Source organism: Anticarsia gemmatalis, chromosome 3 (genome assembly GCF_050436995.1).
Source record: "Anticarsia gemmatalis isolate Benzon Research Colony breed Stoneville strain chromosome 3, ilAntGemm2 primary, whole genome shotgun sequence".
Classification (NCBI taxonomy): Eukaryota; Metazoa; Arthropoda; class Insecta; order Lepidoptera; family Erebidae; genus Anticarsia; species Anticarsia gemmatalis.
The window spans coordinates 13,922,672-13,943,119 of NC_134747.1; the positions used below are offsets into that span (position 1 = coordinate 13,922,672).

The 20,448-nt window shown below is 34.1% G+C and overlaps 1 protein-coding gene across 3 annotated transcripts in view; it reads left to right on the forward strand.

Annotated features, from left to right (window-relative positions):
* Positions 1 to 20,448, forward strand: part of Acsl (Acyl-CoA synthetase long-chain) — a 95,757-nt gene that overhangs the window by 37,003 nt on the left and 38,306 nt on the right. For 2 of the 3 annotated variants that reach the window (XM_076136676.1, XM_076136675.1), the window contains exon 2: positions 18,041 to 18,079. In XM_076136676.1, coding sequence (XP_075992791.1) covers positions 18,057 to 18,079 — 23 coding nt within the window. In that variant the 5' untranslated portion in view covers positions 18,041 to 18,056. Of the gene's footprint in view, positions 1 to 4,811; positions 4,902 to 18,040; positions 18,080 to 20,448 lie in introns of those variants that run through there. The other variant, XM_076136674.1, reaches the window with a different exon arrangement.

The following is a 20,448-nucleotide window of genomic DNA, read 5'->3' on the forward strand; positions in this document are numbered from 1 at the left end:
AGTGTATCGTAATATCATACTTATAGTTTAACAACTTGGTAGGGAGCCTTATATGCAAGTTTCGCATCTGTTATGTGCATGCTAAGACTCTCTACTAAATTGTCCGACTATAGTTATAGTATGACAACCTTTTCCACGATTACGATGTATGTATTCTTATTGAAAAAGTTGTCTGTTCTTTTTAAGTTTGTTCCGATTTTCGGTGTTACAAATGAAGTAAAAAATATATTTAAATTAAAACAATAGCAATCATAGTAATTAACTATTCGTCCTTGACAGTGACATTGTGAGTCTATTGTTTGTGAGGTAAACAAAAACAATGATTAATTTGTTACTTATGCAAACTAATGACGTGATCTTTGGACTTTGAATGGAAGAAGAAACAATACCCGTGAATCTTTTAACTATTGTATTTATTTTTAAATCCAAAAATAGCAATGGATAATGTATTTCGTAGTAAAAAGCTTGTATTCACTTTTCTGCCTGAGTTTAAGTTTAAGAATAAGATTTTGTTAAGATACGGGTAAGAAAGACTATTTCATACCTAAGCCAAAATTATCTTAATCAACTTAGTAGCCTCGAGATGACAATGGGTAAACAATTCGTTTCTTAAGTTTGAAGAATTTTAATTTAATATTTTATTATTTTTTTGTATTCGTTTACCTGGTCTTTACCTACCCCTATGGGGAAAAGACGTGTTTTTATGTATGTATTTTGTATTCGTCATATGTATGTTTGTGAAATTTCCTGTCATACAAGAATAATTCTTTTTGCGGGATGATATCATACTTCAAGCGTCTTAGCTGTCTAATTTTAGAATACGATATAAACATTGTAATAAAAACTTTATCACTCAAATCCTGCAACCTTGAGGTCAATGAACTTATTAATAAACCTAATAACAAATAAAAACGTATCCTGTTGCTCGGCGTACTTAGACTAATGTTTTTGGCAAAGTAAAGGTCAAGATACATTAGAACGAAACACGACGCTCGATGATTTACAACGATTTTTTTGGTAACATTTCAACATCAATATAAACAGATGAAACGTGCGGTACGAATGAAGTAATGAGTGAAAGTAAAGTCTATTTATAACTACGTGGAGTACTTTTGGTTTAAAATAGACATTATTGCATCAAATCTCTCCAATTCTATTACATAGTACAAATAATTAAATTGTATCATTAGTTTTTATGTAGGTTCTTAAAGAGAAAAATATATAATTGTTAGTGTATTTGAAAAATGTCGTATATTGCATAAAAACGGCAGGAATGTTCCGAGCTAAATGTGCTAATAAAATACCGTCGAAATTGTTAAAAGTGTTACAAGAACGCTCTAACGTCTAATGTGTATTAGCCCAAACAATTCACACCCACATACGATAAGGCGTATTTGATTCGCGAAATGACTCACGAACAGTTAACAAAAGATAAGTTCAATGCTTCGACTTATTATGACATTTTGACACGTGTAGCTCGTGGAATGATCACTGTTATGTGTCAAACTAATTTGTGTATGTCGTCCCTTTCTTGTTAATGGTATTGGAAAAGGATGGAGTTTTCGAAATGTATAATTTGTTTTTTTTTATGTCGCGACTGTCCCACTAGCGGGCAAAGGTTTCCTCTCGAATGAAGGAAGGGATAGGCCTTCAGTCCACCGCGCTGGCCAAATGCGAGTTGGGGACTTTACGTGCCTTCAAGAAATGCGTTAAACAAATTTATGGCATGCAAGGTTTCATCACTATGTTTTCCTTCACTGTTAGAGCCAAGTGATATTATAATATGACGTACTCAGTCAATTGTAAATATATTTATTGGAATTTTCCGGGACACATTCGTCATTCTATATGTGAGACGTATGATAAATAGAGTAAATTAATTATAATATTTAAATTGATATTCCTTAAGGAAAAGTGTTGGAACATTAAATAGTAATATTGTACCGTCTTTGTCACATACGCAGTGTCTAAATATATTTCTAAATTCATGTTTCCTTATACTATATAAGTTTTGAAATAATTTGTCAGTGCTTCCATCAAGAACCATGCGTCCAAGGAAACTGGTTTTAGTTTAAGAACATTTTATGAACCTAGAATATTTTTTACCTTATTTATTTCGACTTTAACTGGCCGGAAGGCCTAACCCTTCCCTCGTTTGGGAGGGAGACCCTTGCCCAGCAGTGGGACAGTAATGGGTTTAAAAAAAAAACGCATATTACAAGCCAGAATTCCGATGAATAAAATATACTACAATGTACAAAAATCGGATTTCAATTAAATAAAACTTTCAACCAATCAATTTTAAATACCAATAACTGCAAAGCTTGTTCTTCAAGTGAACGACCTCTTTCACCTCGATCTGTCATAACCACAACGATACGATAAATCGATACATCGTAAACAGTTCATTCGATATCTTATGTCACTCGATTAACACATCTCGTCGGAGTTTAATCTAGTGGCTATTTACCTTTATAATTACTGACTTTGGTGATGCATCATTACTATCATATATTTGAGGATAACAGCGATTATGCTGTGTATTTCCTTAGATTGCTGGATATTTTTTGAATGATAACTTTATTTAATTTGTGTATATTTTATTGGATTACCGATAACTGCGGAACTTGTATAACTATGAAGTAGTGTATCCTATTGCAGATTTAAGACATCGGGTTTTATATTTTGTATCTGGACGACTACGTAACACTCGATCTCGAATTCGAAAGCAACTGTAGGATAAGAAAAGATTTTCTGTAGTATATCCGATTTTTAGTTACACCTCCGAGGTAATGTTTCTCGCTCTTTCACGGGATGGAACTAAAAAAAATACAAAAGTGTAGTACATACCTCTTACCAATATGTGGAAAAAAACATCCAAGAATATTCAACAAATGCGTTTATTGATACAAAACTTATTTTGTTAAAAACCATTCATCTATAAATTCCAATTTCATTGAACACAAACAAGGTTTATAGTCCAAGCGGTCACGGTGACTCCCGATGTGGTCCAAAGTGTATGTTGTGATACAATTTGACAATCGTCATGATGTCACCGGTGATCTGGTGCTCTGTTACAATTGATCGAGTGGACTTCGCTCCGTATTGTCCGTGCCACGCGTGTGCCTGTAAGCTTAGTACAGGACAGCGAAATTAATTGTAGATATTTTTTTCAATTAGTATTTTTTATTTTGCCCTGATGCCGATTTTTTTTATTATATTAGCAAGTAACCTCTCCCTCGTTCTGGAGACCTTCGCCCAGCAGTGGGACAGTAAGGGGTTAAAAAAGCGACAAATTCGAGGAACGAATTTAAGGTTTTGCGTTCAAAGCTGCATATTTTTGTGTTATGTGTGAAGCATTTGTTAAACGATATTTTAGTTAACGATGGTATAAAGTTTACTTACTATGGAAAAATTGGGACTTGACCAACAATTAAAATACTTAACATGCTATAGTGTCCTTTTTGTCTAGTCTTTGACATTTGGATTTCAATAAAATTTAGTTCTTATAACAAACGCTAGAGGCGCTGCTATTCAATAGTAGCAATAGCGACACAATTCTGAGGCTCAGTGTCTCTCAATTATCATTACATGTACAAATTATCGACAACAACGAGAGTTGCAAGTGGTTCGTGATCGCCCGTCTAACCGTCAATTTCCGCCTCTGACATTGTTATTGGGTTATTCAGTTAGGAAATACTGGGCGGAAGGTTTGTTGATACAACTCGTAAGGCCCGCTTTCCCTTTAACGAAAAACAGGGGAAATAATAACAATGTAATCTTCAATTAATATGTTATTCAGTATTTCGAACTGTCTTTGTTTTCTTTACTTGTAATAATATTTATTTTAACTGAACAAAGACGCTGTTTAACTAATGTTGGTATGCTAATATTGTTTTATTTTATGTACTAATTTACATTCGTTACAAAGGAAATTCTTTTCCGTGAATGTCAGAGAAAAATGCTTTTAGTTTTCTGCTTTGTGTTTAAATGAATAAAAGGTAACAGGCGACATTGCACAGTCTTCATAGAACACTGTTCTAGAAGCAATCTAAGTAATTTTCAAGCTGTCTTCGTCAAATAGCGACTGAACGAAATTAAAATATACAATATTCTTACGGACACAAATACCAAGTATTTTGATTTTAATTTAATAAGTGCAACGATAACATGATAGGTATTATCAAAACATGCATTTCTTTAGTGATTTTTGTTGCCAATTGCACAACTGAACTGTTGTCATAGCACCGAGATTATTTTTATCTTTAGATAGATAAATTTTATTGAAATTTACAACCGTACTTATCGGTGAGTAAACAATTATATTATACAGTACCGCGATTCTCTACCACTATCGACTACCTACAACCGGCTAGCTATCAAAAAATGTTGTGTGACAATGGTTCAGCGCCTCTAGCGGGCGTCATAGAAACTATTTTAGCATCACATTTTAAATGTCAAACTCTCGATACTAGATGGTTTCAAGAGATGTGATTCTGTAGAGAATCGTGCTACAAGTTACTTCCCTTTTATACTTTAATAGGGTTAATTCATCAAAATCATTAATTCATTTAGGTCAAATATTGACACTTATGGTAGTCGTTACAATTACTGAATCGAAGTATAGACCTGAAGCTGAATACGAACATCATTCGTCGTCAGCAACCTCATTCGTTTGACCATAACCAATTAAAGCACTAATGAAAGCAAATGCACTCATCCGTCACAGCCTTGACCATGACAAAACATGGCATGTTTACCGTCATTGTGTACCGCTCTTAACGTAGACCACACCGGTGTATTCGTCACGTGCGAGTTTATTCCCATGCGGAGTTCCGTCGAGGAATCTCGTGTTGTTTTCCCGCCTGTGTGTACTTGTGTGCAGTGTTTATCGTCATGAAGTGAGTAGTATTGTTGTGTGATTTTTCAGGGATAGTTTAGATATGTAGAATGAAAGTGTTTGTTGTTTATGTTTGTAAATAAAAGTAAGGGTAAAATTTTTTGTCATGACGTGAGTAGGTTTTTAAATGTGATTTTTCAGTTTCAGGAATAGTTAAAGTATATGTAGAATGTACCTAAGTGTTTGTTGTTTATGCTGAGAATTTGTGTGTGCAGGATAAAGTTTTTGGTGAAGCTTGTTAATGTATTTTGGTGACTAAATAATAATCAGAGAAATGTAAGCGTAGATGTGTGCATTTTTGTAGTTGCGGGTGTTAAAATGTAGGTTTTTATTAAAACATTATAAGGAGAAAGAAAGAAGTGTTCTGTAATGTTGATTGTGTTTACATCTCAGGCCAAATTGTTTGTTTTGCAGGGTCTTGTGGTTATTTTTAGTACTTCTAATTTATTTAATACTATAAATGTAAGGTAAAAGTCGGTATTTAACATATTTAAAGTTAAAATATCCTGTATGCATACAATGATCAGATATCCAAAAATAGGAATCACATCACGCGCTCACATCGTTTCTTGGTTAGAAACACGCTTTTTGTCCTTAAACTTTTAATAATTTGTAGCTAAAGTATCTATAAGATAAGATAAATTATATGTTTGTCAATATCAAGATTTGAATCAATCAATTTGTAGTAAGTCCCCGGTATCATTATATTCAAATCAACCTACTGACACTCCTAAATATTCTACGATTTTCATAAAACTCAATCGTCATTTAGGATTAACAGACTCTCTTCCATCAGATTACGGTGATGCCATCACCTTACTCAATTTACTCCTAATTATATTAATAACTATGTTAGTTATGCATTAATAAGACTCCCTCATACTTGAAGCTTGACTCCGTTGAAAATATATTTTTGATCACAAGTCATGTATTTAAGCGCGTAATGTTCTTAAACACAATAAAAAAAAGTAGCAGTAAAGTATTGTATAACGAAATGTATAGGGCAAGTGGCGTTCTCAGATCTCTGCCTACTCCCGTGGGAAAGCCATACCTTTATACCTGTAAACACCCATCTAGTCTCATCAATATCACTATGAAAATTTGTTAATAAACTCGATCTAATATAAACAAGGTGTACTTTGAACCAACAAACAAGCCAGCATCCAGGACGATCTAAAGTCAAAACAATATAACAACAAACATCTTAATATCACGTGTTTAATTTTCATTACGAATAATTGTTTCTCGTAATGAAGATAAGTGGGTATGAATTCATTCAATGTTAATTAAAATACGCGTCTACGCCTCGCTGTCAGCTGTTTAGAACAATACGGGCGTATGTACGTGTTGTTGGGTACTTTTGAAATGGTTTAGGCCTTTTTTCTTGTGAGTTAAATACAGATTTAGTGAGTCATATGCCTTCTTAATTGCTACTGTTGGAAATCTTTTGTCAAGATCTGCTTAAGTAGTTTTTTTTATGAAACGTTATACTTAATTTTGTGTGGATGAAATTCGAATTAAACTTATTACTGCTTCTTCATATCATTTGTCAATTGTCTCTTTTATATATAAAACAGTTTTTTTTACCTTTAAAGATCGTAAGAAAATAGGCACAAGACTGCAAAAAACTGCTCCCTTTTTGACTTACAACAAAGTAAAGTTTATCATAATTCTTAAAGTAATCTAAATGTTTATAAGTAAGGTTTCTTCGCTCGACCTTTCCAAAACCTTCTCAGGTAAATCTACTAAGTGATAATATACTATGCACACAGTATCAGTTGATTGTCCAAGAAGGTGACTTAGTTGTTATGGGTTCGTTTCCCTCGCCCTCACGCCGCAGGTAAACAATGTGACCGTTTTCAATAACCCTAGTATATAAAGAAAATTTCTATTTAATTTTGTTTATAGTTGTTGTTGCTTTGTTATCCACATGATTATAAAATAACCGACAGAGTCTGTCTCTTCTCTTCTGTTGTTAAGTTTTTCTTAAACAACTCATTTTCTATTTATGTATTATCGGTTTTTTAAGTTCAAAATTAATAACTCACTCTTACGATAGTCAATGATACAGAGAGCGAATTAACCGCCAGATCAAAAGGGCCAATAGGAAGAGCTAACAGTAAACTTGGCCACTCTTTTTAATAGCCATAAGCCAACTAAGTTTTTACAATTTTTCCATTACAAATTTATCTGTTCTTAGAAATGGAGAATGTTACTAGGTATGCCAAATAGCTTGAAATTTTGACTCAGTAAAGCCTGTACATGTACATGCAAACTAGTTTTTGTTTCAGTCAAAAATACCAAGTAGTTTTGATTTTACAAGCATTCAAAGTTTCAAAAAATATCGAGTCCCGCTAACAGCGTGACGTCATAGTACACCATGCCGCGCGGGCCGCGTCCCGCTTAATATCAAGTCTCCAGCCGTAGATGTAATAGCTTATGCAGTATTTTGTTGTGTTTTCGTCTGCTTATTACAATTAAAGTGTAATAATAGTAAATATTATTAAAAAAGACTATGTGAGCCAGAGTTAGCGTAATGTAGAGTGACGTCACACCGACTCGCGCGGTTACAACTTGTTTTACTTATAAATCGGAAACTAATTGACGTATCATAGCAATTCTTTCACTAGTATTTTTTATTTTTAACAGAGAATATGCAGAGCTAATAATCCAAATTTGTTAACATTCTCCATTATGTTTACTTAATTTGATATTGACCAGAAATATCTGTAATTAACTGGCAATTTTAATAGAATTACCTTCAGCAGAAGCGCAGTAATGCATGCAATGTACCAGGCGCGCAGACAATTGGAGTAGTGACATTACAGAGCTAATTGGTCTAATCGAGCTACTTAGTCTGTCTGGAGGCGTTACGTCACCGCTAGCAGAAGCGAACTAACTCCCAACTAATAAACTCTGGTCAGAGGAATACCTAGTTTTCAACTTTGAACTTTTCTGCGGTTTCCTTAGTGAGTTTCAAACTAGTGCCTTTAAAGCAATTTTAAAATTCCCTGAGAGTGGCTTCAATCGAAATTAGTTTGTGATTTAATAAAACTGTTCGTATGATGCAATAGTGAAGAGTTTCTGTTTCTCTCTAAATATTGCAGCGTATCATTTGCTGTGTCTTGCAGTTGAATGACTGCTAGACATTGGCTAGTTAATCATCCGCACGTGATTGACTGTAGATCTTATTCGCGTGATTGTACCTGATCTTATTCAGAAACTCGTGCCATGTTATTTAACTTTCTATGCTTTGTAATTAGTATATTTTGTATTTCCAAACATCTTTGACCAAGCCAAATTCTAGACTGATTACCTTACGCCGTAATGATAAGTTTTACATAGCTAGAATCTGTGCTACTGTTTCGCCCGGTATAGGCTGTCTAGTTTAACAAGAGATCACTCAATCAGACTACAAAACCCACAGTACTATCAATACTAAAATTATTCATCCGTAAATTCTCCGAGCTTTGCCCCCCAGCTAGTCAAAACCCAACATTTTGTATACGAGACCGCTCGTGAACACCAGTCATCCGCAACAGTTGTTGTAAGCCGATTCCACTAATAAATTCCGATACAAGTTGCATAAGCCTTGCGATGCTATTCATCGATCGTTCATTGTAATTGTACAAGTACTTACTTCATTTATTTATGGTTAGTCATCAGAGTTATTCAAGCCACCCAAAGTTTAACCACTTATTTTATTTGACAACATCTGGGACCTACTTTTAACGTGATCTTTGAAGCACTAGAAGGCTTTATTATCTTAGCGGCTTCCCATCTATTTAATGTCCGCACGAAGGGTTACTTAACCTGCTAATCGTTTACCTACCAGTGAAGTCAATCAGAGTGCGTCAATATTAAATTTAAAAGTTGCATATGTCTGACTGACGCACGGAATTGTCCTCTTATTTTCCTTCAGTAATTATTATATTAGTATCCAATAAATTAAATGCATATTATTATGTTCCCGTTAATACAGTTTGACGGGGTTTCCTTCAGACGAGAGATAGTACCAGGTAAACTTTGTTTCAGCACTGACCTTTCCTTTGTTGGACGATATTATGCATTGGATTTTACATTTATAATATAAATTAGTCAGTATAATTAGACAGTAATTAGTTTCTCGTACTTATTCTATGTACCCTTGGGTGCACCGATTATTAAGCGTGCAGATACATTTGTAATTGTAAGCCTCGAATAAACATACGCTAATCTTTAAAATAATTTACCCCTTAAAGCTGGAGACCCGCGTGTTATCTATACTAATCTATACTAATATTATAAAGCTGAAGAGTTTGTTTGTTTGTTTGTTTGAACGAGCTAATCTCGGGAACTACTGGTCCGATTTGAAAAATTCTTTCAGTGTTAGATAGCCTATTTATCGAGGAAGGCTATAGGCTATATAACATCACGCTACGGTCATTAGGAGCGGAGTAGCAACGAAAAATGTTACAAAAACAGGGAAAAATTTTGACTCATTCTCTTAGGTGACGCAAGCGAAGTTGCGCGGGTCAGCTAGTCTAGTATATTTATCACATTTTTGACCTACAATGAGTGTTCCATCCGACTCTCAGACACCTATTAATTAGAGATTCTCATATGAAGTATGTATTTATGTATCAAACAGCCTATGTAGTATGTAGCCACAAGGTCGCAGAGTTCTCGCAATAAGGACGCTTGTTCCACGAACTGAGATGCAATATGAGACGCTCTGATGATCGTTAACAGCTGATTGTGTTAATCACATGATATAGGATCTTCGTAGAATATCGGCTTCCGTCAAGAGGTACTTGGGAAGCTGCGACATATATACACATAACTGTTACTCTGTCAGTCTATCTGTTAAGTTCACCACTAAAATACTTCAACAACTGGGATGTAATCGAGTGACAGTTAATGACGGAATTACATACCTATCTCAAGCGAATTGTAAGCAAACGCTAGGAATACTCAGCATTTTACATTATTTAGACGTGTAATTACGTAAAAAAAATTAACACCATAAATTAAAAAAATACCCTCAAAAAACTTAGTTAACGGAATAAGAAAAGTTCGCTCTATCCACAATCGTTGGTAGATGACAGTTTTTAACTTATAATATGATTTGCAGTACCTGGCACTTGTCCAGGTTAAGGCTATAATTCTCTGTCCCAAAGTTTTAATGCTCTGCTGATAATAAGAAACCAACAGCGCTTATGGGCTCCGCGAATTGCTTGCCAAAATTCACTTTTCATAACTGGACTATTGACCTATCCTTGCTCTAATAACTTGTGTCATCGAACTTACGTAGATGAATAGCAATGAAAATGTCTTTCAATTTAATACAGCTTTTTTTAATGTAACTTCAGATTTGTGGGTATTATAAAAACCAAATCTACAAAGATCTGTCATTTACATCCACCAACTACACCAGCAACAAAAATGGATGATCATAAAGAATTCCTGTATGATCATCTTTTTTTTCAAAATAAATTATAAAAAATAAAGTTATTATTGCTTCAAAGGGTTGAGCATCATTAGGCGTATTTTTGGTGACCATATTCAACAAACAGAAAAGACTTTCTTTGCTTTTTTATTCAGAAGAGAATAATTTTCATCCTTGTCTTAATCGAATCCATAATAATATAGTCTTTTCTTTCGTGTTAACCTAATGTTAAATTGTTTACGCCTTCAGAAAAGCACTCGTCTTTACTCAGCACTTAACTTGCACTTCAAGACTCATTATATCACTACATCTATTTTTAAACATCCAGTACCCTTGAATCAAAGTCTATCAGATAAAGATCGGTCTGTGCGAAGGTGCCACAATCTGACAGGTGATAAGATACAGTTATTGCTTTCTCACGCCTCGTGTTTATCAACAAACGATCGCATTGTCACCGCCTTTGTTTCTTCACAACCACATTTTCACACACTACGGTTTGATTGCGATCTAAGATATTGATAGGTTTTGATTGTTGGTGATATACTTAGCATATTATTATCATTTCTTAGGGATCGCATATGGTTTTCTTCTGACACTTATTATCTACCTAAACCTAAAGGCGTAATTTACGAGTATGTAATGTATATAAATGAAAATTGGGAAAATTTAATAATTAAAACAAAGCAATTGCACCTATTTACAAACTTTTCAATCAAAGCTGAGCTTTCGAACAATAAAAAACTGTTAAAATTACGCAATTGAACAAAGACAAAAGTGATGCTTTTCTCGTAATATAGCCAGCATAATTTACTGGATATTAAAATCCTATTTAAACATCAGATTTTACTTAATACTGAGAATCAGTCAAAGCACTATTTACATGTAAAAATCCTTCAAAGAAACTCCAACAATTTAATTTATTTGTGCAGTTTCACCTTTCCATTGCATTTATTAATTAAAAACAAAGAGTAGTAAGTACGGATTCACAGCAATGTTCACGGAAATTCTCACCGATAGCTCTTTGAAAAGTTCGTCAGAGGGAGTTCAGTTGAAAGCTCCTTGATGTCCAATGAATACAAGCATATTAACTTGTCGTTTAGTTGGAAATGCAATACTGGGAACGGGTTTAGTATTTCCAGTGTACCCGGTAACCTGATTTTACAGGAATAAATTCTAGTAATGAAGCCAAATACTATTCATTGGAATGAAATAACTGGTTGTATAAAAGAGATTAAATTTAAAGAGATTGAAAGTAAAGTCGTCTCCCGCGTCTGTCCTTATGTCTGTATGCTTAGATATTTAAAACTACGCAACGGATTTTGATGCGTTTTTTTAATAGATAGGGTGATTCAAGACGAATGGTTATGTGTAAAAGTGGTGAAGGGTTTTTTTGAAAAATAACTGTTTAAACCGGGTGAAACTAGGGCGGGCCACTAGTAGAGGTATACTTTTGTAAAGAGCGGTCACCCATTTTAGTATTGGCCTCGCTTAAAGTTCCTACACAAGTATCTTATTGAGTGGAAGAGTACTTTGGAATGTTACGGTAATCGTTATTTAGAATTAGCTGGCTTTTTTATTTCGCCCTGATTTGACGGTTATTTAACTAATCACATCGCATTATACGCTTTCCAATTCCGCACCCGATACGTTTCAGATTGCTTTTCTGATAACCAAATTTTCAATGGTTACTGAAGTAATTGGAAATTTAAGATGTCGAGACAACCGTTGTTTTACTTACCGAATATAATAATAATCTTTAGTTTTAAGCGATATATGAGTGTTCTTCATGATATTTAGGCCTTCTTAATGCTGAATGTATGTGGTATGTTATAACTTAGTTTCATTGCTTTGTTAATTTCATTTATTACCTACGTTATGTCAAAACACTCAGACATGTAAAAATTAATCACTAAGAGCTGATTTCACTAACGAATTACCGCGATAACCAATCACTTATCAGCTCATGCTACAACTTGTTCGTTATCGATCGCAACAATACTAGGTGCAACAGACTTTAAATTAAACTCAAGAAAAGGAAAGTGTATATATCAGCGTAGCTTTACTTCCAAACTATGTTGGAGTCGGCTTCCAGTCTAATACATAATATCAGTATTTTACATGGAGTGACTGCCTATCTGACCTCCACAACCCAGCTACCTGGGTTATAACACGATACCCTTCGGTAAGGCTGGTTATCAGATTTTCAAGCTTCTGACTTCTGTTAACGACTGTCGAAGATCTTTGAAAATGACAGCTGGGAATTTAACGTGCCTTCCGAAACACGGAGGAACTCGATATGTATAAGATGGTCACCCATCAACACAACAACCTCGGCAAGCGTAGCTTAACCTCAGAGAATGATACGCGCAGCTGTTGTTAACTAAGCCACGAGCGAAAGGAAAGTGTTACTCATCAACTGGACAGACTTGCTCATTCACTATCAGCCAGACAGTGTACCAGACGACGAACTAGTTTGTAAACTAGACCTATTTTCTTGTCTGCTAGTAATCTGGCTTACTCGAGTATACTTGTGTCCCTAGTACCGACGTATCGTATGACGTTGCTCCGTAGATTGTTTAAGGTTTGGTTAAGGAATCTTATTCACAGTTTAAGTTAATTAAAATATTCTTTAGTTACCGGTAGAACGAGGTGACTTTTGAATAAAGGGATTACTTTTAAATTGAAGGAAATTGGGGACAGACTTGCTCATTCACTATCAGCCAGACAGTGTCCCAGACGACGAACTAGTTTGTAAACTAGACCTATTTTCTTGTCTGGTTGTAATCTGGCTTACTCGAGTATACTTGTCCCACTAGTACCGACGTATCGTATGTTTAATCACGTGACAGTATCTTTGACGCTCGTTGGCGTTGCTCTGTAGATTGTTTAAGGTTTGGTTGGGGTATCTCATTCATGCTTGGATAAGTGACTTATTTTCGTTAATTCCTTCTGTTTGGGAAAAAAAGTGTGAATTTAGATATATGTATGTATGTATTTTAATTGAAAACTCTTTCATACTGATTTTAGTGAGTAATTTTACTACACCAAATTTATCAATTGTATATTATTGACGTTTGTACTTTTTAATCTGAATTAGCACTTGTACATCGGATTATAACAAACTACCAAGCTGTTAGCCTAGCTGTTATTCAAATAAATATACGCGAACTTTACTATCCTTCGGTTAGACAAAGGCACAGGTTTCACACTCACACGCGTGAGATTAAACCTTAAGCTTTCGAACGCTTACTAGAATTATTAATTTCACAACAAAGTAATGAATCACTTTTTCTTCTAAAATATATTTAAAAGGGAAGCTGTCTCTCCACTTCCTTTATAAAACTTAAGCAGTCTTCCTAACAAAGGTAATAAGCAGTGCGTCTCATATACTTATACTACTTAAACTTGTCACCTCGCCTGACACTGGTATTCTTTAGTCCGCACTTTACTTCGCCGGCGCACAAAGTACTTCGTGAGTAACACAGGGCTCGCCTAACTGTATGTCTGAGACCTAGATAGACTTAGGGCCGCCACAGCACTAAATCTATACTAATATTATAGTCCTCTTATTCATTAACACACTATAAACCTATTTTAAGTTAAAAAACTACTATAATATGTTTTCTCTTTTTTCATTTCGCTAAGGGGTGAAAGAAACAAAACTCTTTTTAAGCCTTTCATAACTTCGTATATTTTTAAGAATAAGAGGGTAAAGCTTTTTGTATAAAATAACAGTTTTTAACTCTCGCGACTTGTACGCATAATATCATAATGTAACGGGTTTAACGCGATTGAAAATTAAAGGTTAGAATACCTTATTTGTTTACCCGACGTTTCGATCAAATATTAGAAAATACTAAATCAAAAAAGTCCCTTGTATACGACAAAAAAAAACGAGTGATTTGTATTTTTCAGGATTTTATTGTTTCGTTAAATACTAATCTTATTATTTAATTATCTTGTATTGTGTCTTGAAGTATAATAGAATGAGACGGTATTTTAAAAAGATTTAATTTTAAAAAGAATGACTACCATCATAATTTAAAAAGTTTATTAGTTAGTCATACTAATTTTATGGCTTATTGTTTGATATCGTCTTAAACGTTTATAACTCTCAACTTAAGAATGGCGGCATAAATCAGATTAAGCAACATAAGTCTACCGTCCTTTCTTCACACTTTATTTAGAAAGTGTCAGCCCTAGAGAGGTGTCATCACGTGAAGTATTTACTTGGCTCTGCTAAATTTAGCCAGTGGGGGCTCGACCGAGAACACAAGAACTTTTCACACAAATATGCACTTTATCCTTTAGTTATTACAGTTCATAATACAAGTGAAACATTCCACTATGTGTTAATTAACGTTATACATCAATTATTGAATACTATCGAGTTTCAATTTGTTACTGATGCAATGGGTATAAACTTTCACATTAGTATTGGAATTTGAACCGTATTGCTCTAGAAAGTAGAGCTAGAATTAAGGTTTTAGTGTTGAACTATCGTATTATATAATAATGCATTGTTAAGCACTGTGTAAGCAGAAACTGCAGACGGAATTCCACGTAATAATAATAGTTGTCTAATGTTTACGCTAATTCATTGAAATTAGAGCCTTTATTGAATTTACAGTAATTAGTTGGAATTTTGAACATAATATTTCGACTACTATGTTGTTTCTAGGTATACTAATGTTGAATAACATGATAATATATGTTGTGTAACTATGCAAATGATGCACAATAATCTTTTATCGGACCAAAATCCTACTAATGTTTTAATTGCGAAAATAGGTAAAAATTTTTAAATAAATAAATAAATGGTATATATTGACACCTCCCACGCAAGTGGTCGCAGGTTCGAACCCGAGGCAACACACCAATGACTTTTCGAAGTAAAGTGTGTATTAGAAATAATTATCACATGCTCCAACGGTGAAGGAAAACATCGTGAGGAAACCTTGCATGCCTAAAATTTGTTTAATACATTAATTGAAGACATGCAAAGTCCCCAACCCGCACTTGGCCAGCGTGGTGGACTCAAGGCCTAACCCCTCTCTCATTATGGGAGGAGACCCTTGCCCAGCAGTGGGACATTAATGGGTTAAATTTATTTATATTATTTATTTAAATAAATAAATATAGTGGGACAATTCACACACGGTCATTTGATTCCAAACTAAGCAGAGCTTGTACTATGATAACCAAATAACTGATAAACATACTTATATACTTCTAAATACATACTTATATAGATAAATTCACAACCAGGCTCAGAACATACACTCGTGCTCATCACACAAAGATATGTCCCGGGTAGGATTCGAACCCACCACACGCGGCGCTACGGTTGTCGCGGCGAGGTGACCGCTTAAACCACTGCGCCAAACGTGCAGTTCTAGTGTTCAGTTATTCTCCTTACGCAATTGTTATTTTTGATGAAATTTGGCACATTGATAATTAATAACCTTAGAAAATATAATCCTTTTTCCCTCGAAATTAAAGAGAAAAACGACTCCTATTAAGTAAAAATTGTAAATTACCTAAAAAATAAATCTATATAAACCTCTTAGTAACAAGAAATAATGCACTTGGAACTCTGATATTTTTGGTGTTCTTATCTGCAATGATAACGTTATCTGTAAAACGAATCCAGACTTTTCTTTAAATACGATAAAGTGCATTAATGTTAACCTATCAATCAATGACATTTATCTATGTGTTTATAGACTCCATATTTTTTGAAAAGTCAGTGTAGATTATTATGTATTAAAAAAAATACACCTACATATTTGGATTACTTCGCATTACTAAATTAATGTGTATGTGAAATGTTCATTTGAAGTTTTATGTTTTTTCAATGGTAATTGAAAATGGTGCATATTTTTTCTCCATAGGTTTTGCTGTAAAATGCTGTTCCTACCATTTAAATTTCAATGTTGTAGTAATGGCTAAAGCATCAATCAATGCTTTATTATTAATTACTAAAGCATTATTTTCCGGTCTAAAAGTCGGTTCTAATCCACCTTATTGCCTACCGATGCTGCGAAGTCACGTCTGTCTAAACATATATTGTGTAGTAATCACAAAAAATCGACCTTCTGTCAAGTTCTCCCAAATTAAATTGACATATTTATATTTGACCTTTGTATAAACATATGTCAATTTTAATTCCGGTCCTATTACTAAGAATCAATCACCCTTAGTCATATAATCTTCATATATCATGTCTTTACAATCATTAAGCCTTGGACTTAGTGCACTTAAGTACTGTTATCTATTATTTCATTGCTGTTGCAATCTTGGCTTCTATGTCGTCACTAATCCTTAGATTAAAACGCAAGGAACTCCGGATTTAGATTAGCTCTCTTGCATTACACTCGTTTTATTTATCTTTACAGTAAGTTTGTATTCAGTTGTGCATTGATATTGGTTGTGCAATTTCGTGCATTTATATTCAGGTAAAATAAAAAATTTAATTACCTGCCAAAAAATATACACTTAATTAGATTTTTGATCAGGCTTTGGCCACTACAGGCTTGGGTTAGATGTAGAGTAAGAGCTTATTTACTATGGTACACGTAGAGCTTGATCGCCATAGTTTTCGGACAATTTATTATGTAGTGAAGCTTTTCAAACATTTCTACGCTTACTAGTTCTTTATCTGTGATCGGCTTAAGCCTTAACACAGCTAAGGTTCTAGCTAATATATCAAACGATAGCTAAATAGATGGACCAACTCTTATTTAAATTCCATTAATAAATTACATGTAATATATCCTAGTTCAACCTCTAAAATATTTCAGTCTAGAATTTCTCGTTACATTTTCACGTAAACTACAATATTCTGCAGTACACGAGCAGTATATATCACGATCAGATCATCTAGCCATTACCTGACCGTCTAACCTCTGGACAGATTAATTCAACTGCTCATAAAGCACTCCACTAATCCATATTGAAACAATATACAAAACATAAATCCGTATTTGATGGATCGATCGTCTATACGGCGTGCAGACACGTACATATAATAGGTGTTAGTGACCGTGCACATAGACCGAAGCGGTGAAAATAGTGTATATTGTTGCAATTACTTTAATAATAATTGTTGTATTTAATAGTGCAGCTATACTGCCGTCGTTTTTTGTCGAATAACATAATATGCAAAGAGAATAATTAGGTAAAATTCTTTAACTTGCTAAACGTCGCTCATTACGTCAATAGTATTATACAAACAATTAAAATTTATTTGTTTATTGGAACACCAACAGTATGCATATTATTACAATCTATTATTAAGTACAGTAATTTTATAAAAATGTCTTAATAAGTATAACTGTAATTTCTCATGTTATTCAATGCTGCTAGCTTTTACTTGAAAATGTTCTTCCATTCAGAAACCTCTAAGGATCGCTTACTGAAGTATCATAGTGCAAATTAAATTAGTCGACCACTTTTATTTTACTCTCTCAAGTTGCAAGCATTCTCGACATTTATAAAAGGTAAATTAGAAGTTAAACGTAGTAGCATTAAAATATTTTCTACTTCATGTGAAAAGACCTTTACACAGCCAGATTGAATCAATTCTGTAGCATTCATCCGACCGGCGAGCGAGAATACGACACTTTAATTATTTTTAATTGGTCGACGAAAACATCTGCATTTTATATGTGTACTGTACTTTTACTCATTTATGTATTTTTCTGTTGCAGGTTGAAACACACAGAAATGTTTATAGACGAGAATGAAACGTAAGTGCTTGCTTTTTATTCATTTAATTTATACGTTGAAAGTGAATGTTGAATAAGTGATGTGTCTTTTGATATAATTAAAATATCAAGATGTTTGGGAGCGAGTGAGGCAAAGGAAGTTTGTAAGTATCGTACCAAGTGGTCGATCTTTGGTCTCTGCATACTACTATGTGAGGAAAAGGCGTGATCTATCATGTATGTATTATAATATGATAATTTGTTGCCATTAACTAAGCTAACCTCTGCAGCCTTTTACTAAGTCAAATTTACTAAAGCAAGTAGTAGCTTTAATTTGGAAATCTTGGAAATCTCTTTAAAGCCTGGTTTTACCTGAGATTGATTCAGCAAATTTAATTGCATTAAAACGTCAACAGTAGTTCCAATGTAGTAATAATCGGATTAGTTATAACTTACAATTTGTGAAACATATTCTCAGTAATATCGAGTATCTAATAACACGTGTTCTTATATCAGTATAGCACGTGAGCTCACGACCTGACCCCAATTAATTACCATAATTGAACTTCCGTGTTCAAATACATCACCAATTAGTTCATTACCGCCTCCACTGAAATGTCACACTGACAGAACAGGCTGAATACATGCGTACCTTTGCAAAAAAAAATCAACCTGTCACATTTTGGCGCGGTAATTTAGGCCAGAGGTTGACATGCTCATTGAGTTGACTACTACATTAGCTGTCGACGACTCCCATTCATGTCAGTGTAGTATTTACTACTAGTTTGCATACACGATATTGCTATTTTCTGAGAGTTAGAAGTCTAGTAATATGGACACGTAATATATGCCCTCCCTACCCATATTCATTACGGAATAGACACTACCATACTGGAGTGCTAGTACTTAGTAACATTATAAGGAACTTAAAGTCTTCACGCAAACATCCTTGTCTTTTTCTATCTTCTATAAGGGCTGGTATGTTTAAGTCTTTGATTCTTTCACCTGCTCATATCCCCTCTCTAATATTTTTGTTTCCAGGTAACATTTTATTCCTAATTTATCTTCTATTGAAACTGGTATTTTAAACTCACTTCTCCCTTTTTTTTTGACCACTGCTATCCCATCGTTTATATTTCAGACTTAAGTATTCTCCAGTCAGCAAATACTTGTCTCACGACACGTAATACGACACTTATGTACCGTCATACTCATTATCGTTCAAGTCTTATAACCATAAAACTTCACACGGTTAGCACGGGGCCTGTACTCGTATTTCAGTCAAGGCCGGCTTATCGGTCATGTTGTACACGTACACTACGCTAATTATCTGTAATTGTCAATGTTATGCTGGTGAAATTAGTAGGCCATGGAAATTGTGGAAAAAACTGGTGCTATCCAGTTCTTCTTTATTGGTTAGATTATAACACAATATATCTCTAGTGCCTTGCTTTAAACGTAGATGAAGCAAAGTACGCTCCCTTCGTGCTTGATTTGCTTCATCCAGTCCATACAATTGAACATCATCCCTATCTCCCTGAAGTACGTCACAAATTTAAACTATAATCTAATGCAATTCCAGTGACTCAAGGATAACTGCAGTGATTCAGTTTAACCCAGGACATTAAATGACTCAGAATCCAAAATGGTCTTTACCCTAACAGAATAAGTAGTCCTTTATTCAATGACAGTATAGAGGAATTTAAAAACATCAAGGCCTGAAAAATAAATTTCATTGCATAGTACAAAGTACCACTTCTATTAAAAAAGATAAACGGTTGACAAAGCGTGTGAAACCGTTTATTTTTGGACATTGTTCAAATTGTTATGAAAATTGTGATGTGTTAAATTAAAATATTCATTCTGAACAAATAAAATGCTGGCGTTTTCGTTATTCCTGATTTAAATACTGGAAACGATTGAATTTTGGCAAGGTCTCCTGAAATGTTGAAAAGTAGAATAAATTTATTTTGGATCCATCTAACTTATGCTATGCTTCAATAACTATAACATTGAATTGCAGTATTCTTGATCCAAAACTAAATGAGCATTGTCATAAGTTATTTAATCGAGACGCCTTCTTTTTAATTTGCAACCTTATCCTTTAGAGGCAATTCTTTAATCAAGTATGTGTATTATTTCTTCCGTGTGTTCTCAAGGGAGCTAAATCGTCATTCTGCAGCAAATATTTCCGTTTTTCTCCTACTTGCAGTCTGCACTTAGATCTACGTTTTCTTAGTTATTAACACCGCTGGCTCAGTGCCAACCTTTACTAGACGTTTCGCTGTTTTTCATCACACTTTTATTTTTGTTGCGATAGTTTTTTCCTTCACTCTATATCTTCGTCTGTATACGACGCAGATGACATTGAAAATTTTGCGTTTTAATTCTATTATGCATCTCGCAATATC